General features: G+C 45.9%; 2 protein-coding genes across 6 annotated transcripts in view; one reads left to right on the top strand and one right to left on the bottom strand.

Annotated features, from left to right (window-relative positions):
• The window catches only part of SART3 (spliceosome associated factor 3, U4/U6 recycling protein), a 36,514-nt gene extending 28,091 nt beyond the window's left edge, over positions 1-8,423 (bottom strand). For all 4 annotated transcript variants that reach the window (XR_003611312.2, XR_003611311.2, XM_028116518.2 and 1 more), the window contains exon 1: positions 8,091-8,423. Coding sequence is in view for 2 of the 4 variants with exons in the window: in XM_028116518.2 (XP_027972319.2) it covers positions 8,091-8,405 (315 nt within the window). In the remaining 2 variants the exon portion in view is untranslated. The remainder of the gene's footprint in view (positions 1-8,090) is intronic.
• Positions 8,424-9,765: 1,342 nt separating this feature from the next.
• On the top strand, positions 9,766-16,859 carry ISCU (iron-sulfur cluster assembly enzyme). Of its 2 annotated transcripts, XM_028116674.2 has the most exons (6): positions 9,766-9,960; positions 11,733-11,846; positions 12,724-12,834; positions 14,753-14,831; positions 16,319-16,427; positions 16,599-16,859. In XM_028116674.2, the coding sequence occupies exons 1-5, from the start codon at positions 9,847-9,849 to the stop codon at positions 16,402-16,404; spliced, it is 504 nt and encodes a 167-aa protein (XP_027972475.1). In that variant the 5' UTR covers positions 9,766-9,846; the 3' UTR covers positions 16,405-16,427; positions 16,599-16,859. The 2 variants fall into 2 exon arrangements, with proteins under 2 accessions (XP_027972475.1, XP_027972474.1); XM_028116673.1 differs by having other exon boundaries at positions 9,767-9,960; positions 16,319-16,859.
• Positions 16,860-17,342: the final 483 nt, after the last annotated feature.

The following is a 17,342-nucleotide window of genomic DNA, read 5'->3' as shown; positions in this document are numbered from 1 at the left end:
TAGTGTTCCATGATTCATTGTTTGGGTATAACACCCAGTGCTCCATGCAGAACGTGCCCTCCTTAATACCCATCACCATCTTGTGAGGATTTTAAAATGTGATTAACAACATGCTTTAGCACCTGCCAGCTATGTAGGTTAAGAGCTCTTTTCTTTTACTAAACAAAAACAATAAAAACAAAAACCCCTACTGGGAGGAACAAGAATGGCAGCACCGTTGAAGCTGATAGGCACGTAGAGATTTATTTTTATATTTGAAACTTTTCAAACTAAAAGTTAAAACAAATTAAAATAACTGCTTAACAAGCTTTCAGACATCTAAGACAACAGAAAACGAAAAGAATCTGTCAATAGCAGACTTTCTCTTAAAGACAGCTAAAGGAAGAGAAAGGGACTGATAAAAGAAATCTTGTAGCATCAGGAAGGAAGAACTGGAAGAGCATGAAATACAAGTATCCTGGATGGTCCTTCTCATGAGTTTTCTACGTTGTATGTGATTAACTGACACAAAAATTTTAAGACCACCTGATACTCAAAACAATATTTAAAAGTGAGGATGCTAAAGTGACCTAAATGGAAGGACAGTATCCACACTTCACTCCATGGTAGAACACAGATACCATGTAAGTCAAATAAACTCTTCCCAAGGCAACCACTAAGAAACTATACAAAGCAATACACTAAAAGTCACTATAAATAAATCAAGACAGAATCCTAAAAAATGTTCAAGTAACTCATAGGAAGGCAAGAAAAGAGAAACAGAAGAACAAGAAACAGAGGAAACAAATAGAAAATAATAAAATGTCAGGCTTTAGACCTAACATAGCAATAACTATCTTAAATGTTTATGCTCTTGGGACGCCTGGGTGGCTCAGTCGGTTAAGCGTCTGCCTTCGGCTCAGGTCATGATCCCAGGGTCCTGGGATCAAGTCCCACATTAGGTTCCTTGCTCAGAGGGGAGTCTGCTTCTCCCTCTGCCTGCCACTCCCCCTGCTTGTGCGCTCTCTCTTTCTGACAAATAAATCTTTTAAATGTTTATGGTCTCAACACACTAATTAAGGGGCGCCTGGGTAGCTCAGTCGGTTAGGCATCTGACTCTTAATTTCGGCTCAGGTCATGATCTCGGGGCCATGGGACTGAGCCCCACATGGGACTCTGTGCTCAGCGGGGAGTCTGCTTCTCTCCCTCTCCCTCTCCCCTTGCTCACTCTCTCTATAAAATAAATGTTTAAAAATATATATACTAATTAAAAGGCAGAGAATGGCAGAGTGGATAAAAACACAACCCAACCATATGCTGATTACAAGAAACTCACTTCAAATTCAAGGACATAGGAAGGCTGAAAGTAAAAGGATAAAAAAAAGATATACTATGTAAACATTAGTCCAAAAAAAGAAGTGGCTATATTAATATCACATAAAGCAGATTTCAGAGAAAACATAACTACCAAGAATAAAAGGGGCATTACAAAATGATGAAAGGATCAACCCACCAGGAAGACAAAGCAATCCTAAATGTGTATGCAACAAACAACAGACCTTCAAAATAGATTAAGCAAGACTATTCGAGCTAAAAGAGACACATACATGCTTACAATAGGGACTTGAACATCCTCCACTTCAGCAACTAAGAGAACTACTAGATGAATAATCAGCAAGCATACAGAAGAAACTCAGTATCATCAACCAAAAGGATCTAATTAACATATACAGAACATTCCATCTGATAGGAATGAATACATCTTTTTATCCTCAAGGGCCCATGGAAGATTTACTGAGACCAAATCATGGGCTGTAAGACAAACTGTAACAAATTTTTAAAAAGTGAAATCATACAGAGTATGTTTTCTGATCACAACAGAATTAGAAATCAGTAATGGTAGGAAATCTTTAAACATTTGGAAATTAAGTGATACACTTCTAAAGAATCCATGGGTCAAAGAGAAAGTCTTGAGGGAAACTTAAAAATATGTAGAAGTGAATGAAAATGAAAATACAGCAAGTCAAAATAAGGGATACAGCTAATGCAGTATGGAGAGGAAACTTACAGAACTAAATTCAATGTATAAAAAGAATCATACACCATAACTAAATGGAATTTGTTCTAGGTACATAAGACTAGTTCATAGTTCAGTCTTTGAAAAATCAATCACTGTAATCCAACAGATCAACAGGCTAAACAAAAATCATGGTATCAATTGATAGAGAACATGCATTTGACAAATCTAACAACCATTCAACCATGATAAAAACTCTAGACTGGTTAGGGCCTTATCAAAATTTAAACTTTTTGCTCTATGAAAGACTCTACTGAGGATGCAAAGACAAGCTAAAGACTTCAAAAAAATACGTACAAACCACATATCCAGCAAAAGACTACTATCTAAAAGATACAACTCCAAACTCAACAGTCAAGGAATTCAATTCGAAAATGGGTAAAAGACATGAACCAACAGGCATATGCAAAGAGGACACACAGACAGCAAATAAACGCATATAGTAGTCAACATCATTAACTATCAGGGAAATGCAAGTTAAAACCACAATAAGGTATCATTACACACCTAACAGAATGACTAAAATAAAAAATAGTGACAATACCAAATGCTGGAGAAGATGGAGGAAAAAAAAAAACCAACTGGCTCACTCATACATTGCTGATGTTGCTGATGGGAATGTAAAATGTGTATGGCAGCTCTGGAAAACAGCTGGGCCGTTTCTCACAAAATTCAACACACAATTACATCACCCAGCAAGTGCACCCTTGGGTATTTTTCCAGAGAAGTAAAACCTATGTTCCCACAAAACCTGTATGCGAATGTTCATAACAGCTTTATTCTTAGTAGCCCAAACTGGAAACAACCCAGACATCCTTCGATGGTGAATGGTTAAAGTAACCGTGGGGCACCCACACTGTGGAATACTACTCAGCCAGAAAAAGGAAATGAAAACCAAGTACCCCACTTAGATTAACTTTTTTTTTTTTAAGATTTTATTTATTTGACAGAGAGAAAGAGAGAGAGAGAAAGGGAGCATAAGCAGGGGCGAAGGGAGCAGCAGACTCCCCACTGAGCAGAGAGCCCTACATGGGGCTGGATCCCAGGACCCCGGGATCATGACCTGAGTCAAAGGCAGAGGCTTAACCAACTGAGCCACCCAGGGGCCCCGAAAGTCAGATGAATCTTAAGGGAATTATGCTGAATAGGAAAAGCTAATCTAAAAAGATTACATACTGTATGATTCCACTTATATAACATCCTTGAAATGACAAAATTATAGAAATTGAGAACAGATTAGTGGTCGCCAGAGGTCAGGAACTGTAACTATGAAGAGACAACAAGAAGGACCCTTGTGGTGACGGAACTGCTGTGTTGACTGTATCAACGTCAACATCTGGGTGGTGATATTACACTACAGTTTTACAAAAGGTTACTGTTGGGAGAAACCAGTAAGGCGTACACAGGATCGCTGTAGAATTCCTTACAACTGCAAGGAAATCTACAACTTTCTCAAATTAGAAAGTTTAATTTTTTCAGAAAGCTTTCATATGAGTTGGGGTATAGGGTTCCCTTAAGTCTATACACAAACACTAGTGTCTACTCTTCCAACATCCGCCACAACATTTCAGCACTAAGTATTTCCCTCTCCTTCATTCAACTAACACTCTGACAATGTACTCAATAATCTAGACACTAGCTACTGCATTAAAATACAGAGGAGGATTTGTCTCACCAGGTAGCAAGTTTCAGTAACAACGAATTAGGCCGTGGAATTGACACGGGATTGACAAACTAACAGAACAAAAAAAGCCCCGCAGACAGAAGACATATAACAGAGCAGCACCGGTTGTGTCTATTAAAATGAATTCATGGGGCGCCTGCATGGCTGTCAGTTGGGCGTCTGCCTTCGGCTCGGGTTGCGATCCCAGGGTCCTGGGATCGAGGCCCGCATCAGGCTCCCTGCTCAGTGGGGAGCCTGCTTCTCCCTCTCCCACTCCCCCTGCTTGTGTTCCCTCTCTAGCTGTGTCAAATAAATAAAATCTTAAAAAAATAAAAATAAATAAAATAAAATGAATCATGACCCATGACCACGACCCCAGCTTGAAAAACACTCAGAGAAATCTTTATACATGTTGAATAATACCACATTTCAACAGTAACAATGTTCCTTGTAGCTTGCTGATAACAGGACCAAAAAAAATAAAATAAAATAAAAATAAACTGTGAGCAATCCAAATGCTAGAAGAACCGATAAATGGTGGGACACTCACCCAATGGCGTACTAAATATACAGTAGACAAAATGAACGAACTGCAGCTACAAGGAACACAAGATGAATCCCAGAAACGCACTGCTGGGTAGAAAGCAGTCCCAAAAGATTACACATAGCATGATACTCTTTCCAAAAGCTCAAAAATTAGCAAAAGTGGGCAAATATTATTTAGGGACACATATGTAGGTGATAAAACTATACATGTTTTAAAAGAAAAGGAAGCACACCAGTTCAAGAAAGTTGTTACCTGGGCTTTTGGAGGGGAGGCAGGGCCATGGAGAAAGCGCAAAGCTGATTAAGTATGTGCAACACTACTGATCAAGTTCTAACTCTTAGACCAAGTGGTGGCATAAGTAGGGTTTATTTCATCACCACACTTCACAATTTACAGATGTGAAATTTTATGTGATCAAATCACATGCAAAAAGACAATAAAGACTCAATAATAGGCAAGAGTCTGACCTCTAATTTTTTTTTTAATCTTAAGACTTTTAGCAACGTTCTCCTGCTCATGATATATAAAACTGAACAAGCTGAGCCCATCCCATGATTACATGATGGGTTGAAAAGGGACTGGACTAGGTCAGGACACAAGCGTTCTATTCACCCCTGGTTCTCAGCTTCCTCCTTTATACCAGGAAGGAGCCGGAGTAAACCTTTGCTTCTCAAGCGGGCTGCCATGACACACTAATGTTTCAAAACCGACTGTCAAGTGTGCACCCGAGTAACACTAACTAAAGAAGTGAAGTTTGCCCAAAATGTACTTTTCTAGTTAGAGAAGAGGCAGAAGCTCTCCCTGTCACCCACTGCTCTCAACTCACTTGGGTCTGAATGTGGTTTTGGAGCATGAAAGGGGGTGGGAAGTCCTCTTAGTGTACTGATGTCTATACAAGTGCCCCTTACATGAATACCATCTGTAGGTCAGAAAAAAAAAGGTATAAAAGTCAATGAAGTAGAGAAACTGCCTCCCAGGATGGCTTTTGGTCTAAATTTCTGATTTCTAAGAAGGCCCAAATAATAAAGACACTATATAAGAAGAGGTGCTCCAAAAGTATGTGTATTAAATGCACAGAGATGCACTTAAAAGACATTTCAACAGAGTTCGCTTAGCACCGACAAGTGAGCACATACACTGGTCTATTCTGGTCTCAGAACATCAATAAGAAAGGAAGATTTAAAGAAAGAGGCGGCTTAAATCAATGCACAAAATGACGTGTTGATTTCCTGACCCCAACAGCACAACCTAGACCCGGAGCGGTGGTGAAGAAACAACAAGAGGTCTGGTCCAAAAGACACAACCCCTGCAATCACGGAAAGGCTGGGAATGTACAGAGCGGGCCATGGCACAGCACCTACTATGTGTCAAATTTGCCAGGAGCTTTGTAAGCGGCAGGTCGCTTAAGCTCCACAACAGCCCTGTCTGTGAGGGAGGCACTGTTACAACCCTACTCTCAACCACCTAGGACACGGCAGGCTCAGCGAGCTGGAATAACTTATAAGGCCCATGAGGTGCCACTTTTCGTTTCAGGACACAAACACAGATAACGGGAAATCTTTGCTTTTGTTACATGGACAGACACCGCAACTAACTTGAGGTTTCCATAAAATACACTCAGAGACCTGGAATTTGCAAATATGACAAGGCTGAGTTTTTCACAGGCCTAAAAGTTTTCCAACATTACACTCCACCATAAGAGCAGTTACAGCAGGATGAGGTAGGAGGGAGGTTTGGAAAAATTGGAAAAATCAATCTCTAGACCCCATGACAATGAGCTTGATAGAGCCAGAGGCTCTTCAATTCACATCACTGTGTAGTCACCGTCTGAGTCCAAACCACCTTCTGTGACCTGAGGTAGGGCAGGACACCAGTAGCCAGGAGACCTCTGCTCTGACCCATCCTGCTCTCTCGCTAGCTGGTTACCCTCACCAAGGACTTAATCTTTCTGCTTCCAAGCTTCCCCTTCCGCTCAAACAGCTAATCTTTATTTCCCCTGACTCACAGAAGAGTGAGCTAAAGGCTCGTGGAAAAGCCCAAGGCTAGAAGTCAGAAGCACAGATTTCCATCAGGACAGGGACATCGTCAGCCTGGCACCCTATTATTACACTGCATTTTCTGAAAGAATAAAACACTGAGTGAACACTGGCGTACCTATTTCTAAAAAAACAGGAAAGGTAACCACTTCCCTACCCCAACTGGGCTCCTCTGACATTCAAATGTGATGACAAATGAAACAAGCGATACCGATGGATATCATCACTATTTCACAACAAAAAAATCACTGCTAAAGATGACATTATAAGGAATCTCACACCCAGCAAGGTTAAGTGAGTAACGCAGGTTAACAGCTTCACATCACTAAGTGATTTCCTATCAGTGTGGCTTTTGGTCCACAGACAACCCTGATAAATTCAATTCCCCTTGTGAGTGACTCTGAGCAAATTATTTCATCATCTGTTCTGAGCCTGTTTCCTCATCGCTAAAACGAGAATGTGCTTGCCCTTCCAATTCTTTTTTTTTTTTTAAAGATTTTATTTATTTTTGCAAGACAGCGAGAGAGAGAGAAGAGACAGCGAATGCACGAGAGCACGGGAGCAGGGGTAGAGGGAAGAGGCTCCCTGCTGAGCAGGGAGCCCAAGGCAGGACTCGATCCCAGAACCCTGGGATCATGACCTGAGCAAAAGGCAGACGCTTAACCGACTGAGCCACCCAGGTGCCCTGCCCTCCCAATTCTACTTCCCCCTCTTCTCCCTGTTCTGTGTCCTCTTGTGTGGGCCACATCCGTGGGGTCTCTGGCTCTCTTGCTTCCAGCAGGGTTTGCCCCGCAAAGGGCACCTGCAGAAGTCTGGAGAGAGGAAAACAGGTCAGGGCATTCTTCCCCCACCCCAATCCCTGATGGGAAGCTGGGGCTGCACCCCCTGACCAAAGGTCTCACCTGCTCTCAGGTGCCCTCTCCACACAACTATTCAGAAACTGGCTGGTTTTCTCCCCTTATCTCTTCGGGGCCTAAACGTGGACACAATGTCCTGCTGTCACTAGCCCTGAGGTACTGCACCTCCACTTCTGATCTCTCTGACCACGCTTTAATAAACACAGTAGTCCCTTTATTAACCTCCTCTCAAATTATCCTAATGCTGAGACCCTGGGTTACACAGGAGTTACAAATTAGAGATCACGGTACCAAGAGCGGCCAGGCACCGGGCTATTAATTACTCTTACGACGACTACATCATGCAGAAATTGTTGCTCCCAATTTACAGGTGAGAAAGCGGAGGCTCAGAGAAGTTAAGAAATGTGCCTAAGCTCACACAAGCATGGACTAACTACAACTGGGGCCTTAGCCTCCAGACGCTGAAATTTCTCCCGTCCCGTTTCTATCAGCATCGTCACTGCTTTGTCTATCACACCGTAGTTCATCATTGTGGGCATCGCTACTGAAAAGAAAGGAAAAAAAACCCACTCTCTGAGGAGTACAATTTTATTGCTACTGCTGACCATAGTTTAACGGTGTGGTTAAGAGCGGGAGCTCTGGAGTCGTTTCCGAGTTCAAGGCCTGGTTCGCCACTTGCAGAAGTGTAACCCTCAGCTACAGAATTCCCTCCACGAGGAGCCTCGATTTCCTCCCGTAAAACGGGGAATACACTACTTCCTTCCCTGGGTCGCTCGCTGCAAGCGCGTTCAATGGGATAACGCTTGCAAAGCGCCCGGTGATTAATAGCGGTTCTGCGGCCTTGGCGGCTTTATTATCGCCGGAGACCGGCGAGAAGGGCCGGGGCCTGGGACCCTGATGAAAAGAGCCCGCCGCCCAGCCCCAGACGCACCTGCTCCTCCAGCCGCTCGATTTCCAGCTGGTTCTTCTCCTCCTCTTCGTCATACTCCCATTCGTACTCCCCGGGGGAGCTCTCCGCGGAGGAAGCCATGGCGTACTCCTCGTCCCCATCGCTCTCACTCACACCTTCCTCCGGCTGGTCCCACCCGGGCTCCACGGCCTTGTACGTCGCAGCGGCCACGGCCCGCGATAACACCTTCCTCCTCGTCCTAGCCGTCTTAACGTCATCCTCCTCGCCCTCTGCGGTGGGCCCGGCCTTGGGCTCAGCCTCCGTTTCTGAAGTCGATGTTGCGGCCGCCGTCGCCATCTTGCGCTTCCAGTGACTCCCGGGTCTTCTCGCGGCCGCCGAAGACCCGCTGAAATAGAAGCTGCCCGCGGCGTGCGCCTGATCAAACCCCCGCTCTCCCTACTACCGAAGGAGAAACTGCGAGCCTCGAATGGCGGGAAAATCTCGGAATGCATGAAACTTCGTATTGCTTTTACATAGGTGTAAAAGTTCTCTCAGAATAAGAACACCCCAACACGGCATGTGTCCCGTCGCAACTTCGGACAGATGTTGGGTCTTTGCACAGGAAGTGGAGGCCGTAGAGGAAGTCAGGGAGTGATGACTGAAGTGAAGGGTTTGGCGCCATCTTGAGAAGGTCAAAAGGAATCGGAATGAATGCCTTCCTTAGCGCCTAACACGACCTGGCGCGTGGTTCAGTCTCCCCAGCAACTGAGCCTCAAACGCAGAGAAAACTCTTTTAAGTCCCCGGGGAAGGATCGATTGCACCATTCCCGAGAAAAACCTAGTTCCCAAAAAGACTCCTCCCCTTTATGTAATACCTGGTGCCTAAGTAAGTGTTAAATACAGGTGTGTTTTCTGCTTTTTATAAAATCATATTCTGCGAACCAATATTAATAAATTTCATTACTAAGCGTTTGGAAACTCTTCATTTTCAGGCATTGTCATATAAATATGTCAGTTTGCTGCTTTATAAAAAGAAATACATGCAGACATATACATACATACTTTAAAAAAAAATCGGGGTATGGCCTGTTCGTTTCCTCAGTTACGCTCCCATTTTTGAGGTAGGAAAATATTGTTTATTTGTTGCCTTTTTCCCTCATTAGCAAGGTTAGTCATGTAAGGAATTAGTGTTTTTCTTTCTGTTGGATCCCCAAAGCCTAGTATAGCACCTTGACACATGACACTTGCTCAATGAATTGTCCCTGAATTAGTACAAAAGCGAGGATCAAGGCTTAAAGAGATGCTGTCATTCGCCTAGGGCCACACAGCCAGGAAGGAGCAGAATCCGGATTCTAACTCAGGATTGTCCTCCTTAAGTCCCAAATCAGTCTGTCTGGGACAGACGTGGACAAGTTACTAAACCTCTCTGACCTTCAACTTCCTAAGCTGCAAAATCGGGTTGAGAAAAGTAGACTGGTTGACCCACTATGCCGCATTCTGGCGGTGGGCTCTGTGAACGCAACCTTGGGTCCCCACTCCTGCCTGAGGCCCCCTCAAATCCAAATCCTGCACTCCGAACAAACCCTCCAACTTCAGTCTTTTAGTTCAGCGTCCCGCCCACCCCGGAGGGGCGTGGTCAAGACAGGGACCTAAGGCCGACGCGTGCACGGAGGGGAAGGGCGCAGGCGCGAAGTCGCGGTGGCGTAAAAGGGTTGCGCGCTCCAAGCCGAGAGCCGACTCGCGGGCGCGTTCCTCTCCTCCGGCTCGCACTCGGCCTGCGCCTGCGCAAGCCCGGAAAATGGCGGCGGCTGGAGGAGGCCGTTTGAGGCGGGCGGCGTCGGCGCTGCTGCTGCGGAGCCCGCGCCTGCCTGTCCGGGAACTGTCGGCTCCGGCCCGGCTCTATCACAAGAAGGTAGCGGCAGATGAGGGGATGCGCGGGACCCGCACAGGCAAGGGGGCGGGGGGCGAGCACCGCGTAAAGGACCCAGGTATGCCGGCGCTCAGCGGAGGCCCTATCTCGAGACGAGTGGCCGTGGGGTTGTGAGCGGCCTTGGGAGCCCCCCACTGCGGCGGGGGTAGGGGCCACCCCCTCACTCGACTCTGACTGGACTAGGTTTCCTTCGCTGCGCAGATAAAACTAACCGCTGCGCGTGGGCCCTGCCGCTGGCTACGATTTCATGCCTCAAAACCCAACAGCCCAGGAAGGAAGGCCCTGTTATGACCTGCCAGCCTGACTCCAGGGACAGACGCACACTGGCGCGGGCTCCGGCTTCAGCGAGGCCATTGCCCTATCCAGATGACCTTGGGCAAGTCCCTGCTCTGCATTGAACCTGTTTTCCCCATTTGTAAAATGGGGTTCTTAGCATTTCCCTACACGAGATAGTGTTTCTGGATTTCTCGGCATGGTGCCCAGCACATGGAGATCATTTACGGTGCAGTTACTGTTGTAGGAACTCAGCCTCTAATGGAATCAGACACGTAATCATCAGTCATAATGTTTTAATTTTGTCCTTTTTTTTTTTTTTGCCGGAGGGCGGGGAGGCGTTGGGGAGTAGGGATAGGTGCATAGTTTGCAGCCCTTGGCTTCCGAAGGCATAAAGTTCCCACTCGGAAACGACTAACTAAAGAATCAACATGGGGCAAAAAGTCCAGACGAAGTACTATCTTGTAGGTCCTTGGGCTTGGAGTCAAAATCCGTGGTCGGATAAGTGGGTAAAAAGAGACCGGAAGATCCGGAGACTTAGACTAACTAGGAAACAAGCCTCAAGGTTACATTAAAGCCCTCTGTGTGCCAGTTTGAATAGATAACTATTCTGTTCTGGCTTCTGCGTCGGCCTGGGACTTCGCTCCTCCCCCGCCTAGGGATGTGTTTTGTTGACATACACGCTCGACGAACGTGGGCTAGCAGCCTTTCAGCCACCAGGGTGCGCTGCTCCCCCAGAGTGATTTTCGGTCCTTGAAATCGAGTAATAGGACGGTTACTGTTTTATCATACACAAAAGGACACATTCCACAGCATTGTTCCTCGTGTAACATTCTCCTTGAGGCTTCCGGGAAATCCTTCGATTGCTGGACCATACTTATTTTTAAAATTCTTAATACTAATCATCTTTTGAGGATGGATTTATTTGGAAATACCAGAAATGTTATTTGAGCCTAAATCTGGTGACTTAGGTGGTAAAGATCAGGCAATTATTTGTGATCAAAAACCCTATGGAGGGACGCTTGGGTGGCCCAGTCAGTTAAGCGTCTGCCTTCAGCCGGGGTCGTGATCCCAGGGTTCTAGAATAGAGAGCCCCAGGTTGGGCTCCCAGCTCAGTGGGGAGTCTGCTTCTCTCTTTCTCTCTCTGTCCCTCCCCCCCATTTGTGCTTTCTCTCTCGCTCACTCTCTCTCAAATAAATTCTTAAAAAAAAAAAAAAAAAAACTATGGATTTAAGACATGACTTTGCTGATTTTTCTCCAGTAACTCAAAATCTCTGAAGGTAGTTGGAGAAGAGGTACAAAAAGATTGGGTCATAAAGCCCTGTTGACATAAGTGTAAGCCTTCTTCCCCAGGTGAAGTATGATGCTTAGTGGCTGCCTGCCAGGTTCAGCTTGCTGACTTAAAGGAGCTTACCGTCAGGTAGGGGAGACCAGTAACAAAAAAGGGTGATCATAGATTTCTCTTAACCTTCTCATTTCAGGTTGTTGATCATTATGAAAATCCTAGAAACGTGGGGTCCCTTGACAAGACATCAAAAAATGTTGGAACTGGATTGGTGGGGGCTCCAGCATGTGGTGATGTAATGAAATTGCAGGTACCACTGGTTTTCATCTTTGATGGTAATGACAGTGATCCCGTTGCTCATACAGTGCTTCGTTGTTTACAAAGCATTTGCTCACACAGCTTTCCATTTGGGCTCTGTATGGATTCTTGTGAGATGACGACATGGTTCGAAGTTAACAATTATTAGGGCAGAGACTGAATCGTAGTTCTCTTGTATACTGTGCTGGCCTCTTCCGGTGTTGCTTTTCTACTCACTATCAGCTTAAATTCCAACTTCAGCGAAGTAGAAAGTTTTGTGAATTTTACTGATCAAAGGAAAACCACAACCATTCAGTTAGCAATCCCCAGTGAGACAGGAAATGCCACATGTCAAGCCTCCCCCAAATTGGAAACAACACAAAGGTAGTGACTGGTGCTTTGAGTAAACCGTAGCTTTGTCGACATCTGCTTCATCGTGGCGAGGAGGCAGCTTGCCAGAGGTCTTCGTGCCTATCTTGGAAAACAAAAACAAGGCAGGAGAAACCACTAGATGTCATTTCATGCCAAACTAAAAAGCACTAACCAGAGACCTTTATTGCAGTCTCTCCCAGCATTTAAAGATGCAGATTGACAGAGCAGCTAGGAGCAGAACTTCATAGCCAAAAAGCAGACTAGTGTTGCAAAATAAAAGGGGGGGGTCATATCTTTCAGCTTATCTTTACCAGGTAGGCCTGTATCACTCTGATGATCATTCCTACATTTAACACTTCATCACCGAGCCCTTTGTGACAAATCAAATTCAGTAATGTTAAAACTTAGGATGTGGAAAGCAAGACCAAAGCCCTTGGGGAGAGCCCCAGTGAACCCCATAAATGCAGGTTCTACAGGGCAGCCCAGGAACCACTGCTTACCTCCTTTCTCTTTTCTAGATTCAAGTGGATGAAGAGGGGAAGATTGTGGACGCCAGGTTTAAAACATTTGGCTGTGGGTCTGCTATTGCCTCCAGCTCGTTAGCCACTGAATGGGTAAAAGGGAAGACGGTAAGGTTGCTTGCAGATTGACAGAATTGAATCACATTCCTGACAAACCTGCCTCTGAGTTAAGGGAAGGGTCTAGTTATGGGGGGCTGATTTTTTTCAAAATATTCTAAGAATTTTTTAAATTTCTCCTCAGGTTTTGATTAAATTCTCTACATTGGGGATTATGGATAATTTTGTTAAGTGTTTCGTATTTTGGAGGTTTTTGTCAATCATTTTTATTTGGGGGTTTGGGTGGTGTTTTGTTTAGGGTTTTTTTGTTTGTTTTTATTTTTAGAGGAGGAGGAGGAGGAGGAGGGGCAGAGGGAGAGAGTCAGAAGCAGGCTCCACACCCAGTACAGAGCCCAAGGCAGGACTCAATCTCATAACCTTGAGATGGTGACTGAGCCAAAATCAAGAGTTGGGTGCTTAACCGACTGAAACACCCAGGCACCTCTGTTTAGTTTTGATTTTAATTAAATAGAAAATAATCTTCACCTCTCCCTCTCTACAAAGAAATCTATGGCTTTCTCCAAGTTTGCTGATTAAAATTTCTTAGGAGTCTAAGGGTGGGAGAGGTTGTATTGTGGTTTGTGTTCTTATTTATTTCCTTCCATCATGTTTCAGGAAGGATTGCAGGTGGCTTGTAAGGATTCATGAAATAACTAGCCTGTGCTAAAAGAGGGATTAAAGAATCAAAAACAGCAAAGATGGAGGCAAAGTGAACAAATAAACCAGAACAATGATCCAGGTGGCTCGTTGGCAGGCCCTCTGAGGGTGGAAATGAGAGGAGCTGGAGCATCTTTTCTGTTCTTTCTCTGCCAAAGCCTCTTTCCCAGCAGCTGCAGAGGTAGAAGGTCCCAAACCCAGTGAAGAGCTGGAGTTTCCAAAATCCAGTCATTAAAACTTCTCGGAAAAGCCAAAATACAGGGCTGCTTATCTTTGCAGCCCCAAGGGACCAAGTTCAGGAGCTGAGTCACGGAGGTGTGTGCTTGCGGAGCTGGGCAGCTCTACAGCAATGCCTTGTGCCCCCTGCTTCCTGTGGCTCTGGGCCTTCTGGCCGGTGAGCTTCTCTGGCGAGCACAGACCTAACCTGATTTGGAGGAGGTGCCTCTGAAGTGATCTGTTAAGACCTGTCCTCAGGGAAAAGGGCAAGTGAGACAAGGTACCTGTGCTCCCAAAATCTGGCCTTTGAGTTGTGATCAGAAAGTGGAGGAAGAGGGCCTTTCTTTGACCTTGAGGTCCTCCCATCTGAGTTACTAGGAACAGAACATGAAGCCTTACCCTTGAAGTCAGCGGAATTGGGAAACTGGGGGACAGATGGGGAACCCCGGCTCTCCTTAAGGCAGCAGCAGGGCTCCATTCCACGTGCATCTGCCTCCCATGCCCTTGGGCACTCGAGCAAACTCAGGCATCCTTTTTGGTCTGTTTCAACCAGATAGATTCTCTTTTGGGCAGAGGATGATCCCAAGACCGGTCTGTGCCACTGCCAAGTGCTGGAGTGCCACTGGCCTACTTGCCATCTCTCTGACCGCCCTGACACCAGTCAGCACTTCTAGTTGAAGGGATTTATTCTAAACATTTGGTAGAAGGACATCAGTGAAGCTGATACTCACAAAACCAGAATAGGAAACCACTGCTTTTAAATTTAAAGAGAGACTCCTGTCGCTGGCCTCAAGCAGACCCCTAAGAGACGTCTCACTGGCTGGCTTGTAGAAGTGTCTCTGCCGGCCTTGCTTACCCAGCCAACTGGTGGAATGTGTATACTCCATACTGGACCCCCCCAGCTGCAGCCTTGACGCATGAGTGAGCGTCCTTTGGGGTTGTTAAATGGAAAGTCATCCCCCACCACCCTGTCGTCAGGGCCTCTATGGCCTTCCTTTTTTATTGCCTGTTCCTCAAGCTAGACTAAAACTACTCTTCTCTCACATATGCCTCTCAGGTGGAGGAAGCCTTGACCATCAAGAACACGGACATCGCCAAGGAGCTGTGTCTTCCCCCCGTGAAACTGCACTGCTCCAGTAAGTCTCTGCTCCATAATGCCAACGCGCTTGCACAGTTGGGAGTTAGTTTTGTAATGCCATCAACTGGCATTTGTGCGGAGTAATGGCGAGTCCGTTTTGGTTGCAGAGTCCATAACCCTCAGATGGTTAAAGCCCCCGGGTCTCACAACCTATCTCCAGGAGGGTCTTACAGGAGGTGGTGTGTGCTGGGCGTCAGTCGAGCACTTTGTGGTATCTTTTCTAAGCCTCAGAATTGTCCTCTAGTCCACAGACGGCGTCATCATCTCTCCCTCTTACCGGGAAAGCAGGGCTCAGCTTAAAGCACGCCAGTCACATGGCTTCTAAGTGGGAAAGCCAGGCCCTACACCCCAATCTTTGATTCCAGAATCTGTGCTGTTCCCACCCTGTTGGGAAACAAGTTTGGACGAGTAAAGGAGAAAATTCAGCTTCTGCCATAATCCTATCTGTCTCATGTGTTACCACTTCCTTCCCAGGTGCTGTTACTGTGTATACAGTCTGCCTCCATGTGTACGGAATGACTAAGCCCCGTTGTGCAACAGTCCCCTGTACACTGTCCTAAGAGAAAGCCCAGATGCCTTAAGACTTACACTTGGCTTTCCAGTTCAGTCTCTGTCTTAAATCTAAAGCTTTTTCCACCTTCTCTCAACCTTCTAGGGGAAGGAGGGAATGAGAAACAGTAGCCTTAACTTACTGACCAAATTAGTTAAAAATCAGCAGAGAGCCAGGCCTCTTGCCAGAGTAAGACTCACAGGGGTACTGAGGGGCAGGGACGTGCTAACACAGTTGTCAGGAAGTCTGCTAAGACCCAAGTTCTTTCCACCTGAGCTGGGATTCCAAGTACCCAGGAGTAAAGGTCATAGCTTGTCAACATTTTCAGAAACCCCCAGCCTTTTCATTTGGCCTTCTTGGGCACTGCAGCCTTTAGCTACTGCTCTCTGCCACTTGCTTACTTTTATTTTCCCACATAGCCTCATTTTAATATTGACTCCAAAGTAAGAGTTTTCAAATTTGGGATCCCTAAGGAGGATGTGGCAGATGCCACCTGTCAACAAAGTGGCATGACCTATGTTATGGCAGCTTAAATAGCATTCACTTCATGTATTCCTGACTTCCGTGTGAGCAGATGAGAACTAACTAACCACTCCTGTGGCCTTCCGACATGTCACTTTATTATCCTCACACTATCCTGGCAAGGAAAGAATGTCCCAGTTTTATAGAACAGAAAGGGGATTCCAGGAGGCTGAGGGACTAGCCTAGAATCCCAGGTATTTAAACCGTAGTCTGCCTCCTAAGCCACGGGCAGGAGTAATCGGGCTCAGAAAACAGCTGGCTGGCTTTCCAGGCCTGCTCCTGACCCACAGCACCATGGCCAGGGGGCTCTGGTAAGCCCTTCCCAGCACCGCTGCCCTCCAGTTCTTAAAGATGCGATTCCCAAGACCCTCTCTGTACAGTCTATGAACTGTCTTTCCTTGTGCTCCTTCCAGTGCTGGCCGAAGATGCAATCAAGGCTGCCCTAGCGGATTACAAACTGAAACAAGAACCCAAGAAGGGAGAGGCGGAGAAGAAATGAGCCCTCAGCAAAGCTTCCAGCAGGTCAGACCTGCTATCTGTCCACCCACTGCGCAATCACTACAGATGTTCAAAAGCCCCCCACGCTATAGTAAAGGAGCTCTGAGACACGCACAGCGCTTGGTGGTCACCTGGGGGCTGCCATGCAAGCAAAATATACAGTTTACTCATTTCAAGTCCTGTGCTTTCTTTCAGCCCACTCTTAGCGCCTTAACCCTGTTTGTGTATATTTTGACTTGGATGCATGGCCTCAAAACTGAAATTCGTCACGAAGGCTCAAGTGTGGTAGTCCACGAAGTGCACAAATATTAATTTCACCTAAAACTATCTTGGTGAAGATTACCAATAGAAGGCCATGGTATGATTATTTGATAGAACCAATTATTGTACATAAAACAGATTTGCATATATATAAATATATTGCATATATATATAGAATAAAAGAATGTAAAACCATGTTTTTCTCTGATAAGCTTTGCCTCTTGGATCCCTCATTCACCCCAGGGTTCTGCCCATAGCCCCTTGAGGCTCCCAGGTGCTGGACCATGATGACGTGCGCACCTTTCTGAGCAAACTGGACAGTAAAGACCATGGACAGAGCCAGCCAGATGTGTGTCACGTTTTATGGAATGGGGGCAAAGGTAAAAGGAGAGAGCCATCTCTTCGTTGTACTTTACAAAATAGATTGTCAAATCAACAGGAGTCCAGAAGAATCTTTTTGTAATTTCACTGGATTGTGAAATGCTAAAACCTGAGAAACACTGGCTCTGTCAATCCCCTAAAGCTACAGAGCAGCTAGGGAGCGGGGAGCGCCTGTGTCTGTGGTGGTGGCCTTGTCACCTTCCGGTAGAGGGGTGGAGTTGGTGGCCCCCGGGCTGGGATGAAGTGTGCTCTCAGGGTAGCGAGGCCAAGCCAGGGCCACGGCCATGGTAGCAGCTG

This window comes from Eumetopias jubatus, unplaced genomic scaffold (assembly GCF_037043125.1).
Source record: "Eumetopias jubatus isolate StellerSeaLion01/CBP00866 unplaced genomic scaffold, mEumJub1_p1.0 scaffold_16, whole genome shotgun sequence".
Taxonomy (NCBI): Eukaryota; Metazoa; Chordata; class Mammalia; order Carnivora; family Otariidae; genus Eumetopias; species Eumetopias jubatus.
This window is presented reverse-complemented; position numbering and strand designations above follow the sequence as displayed.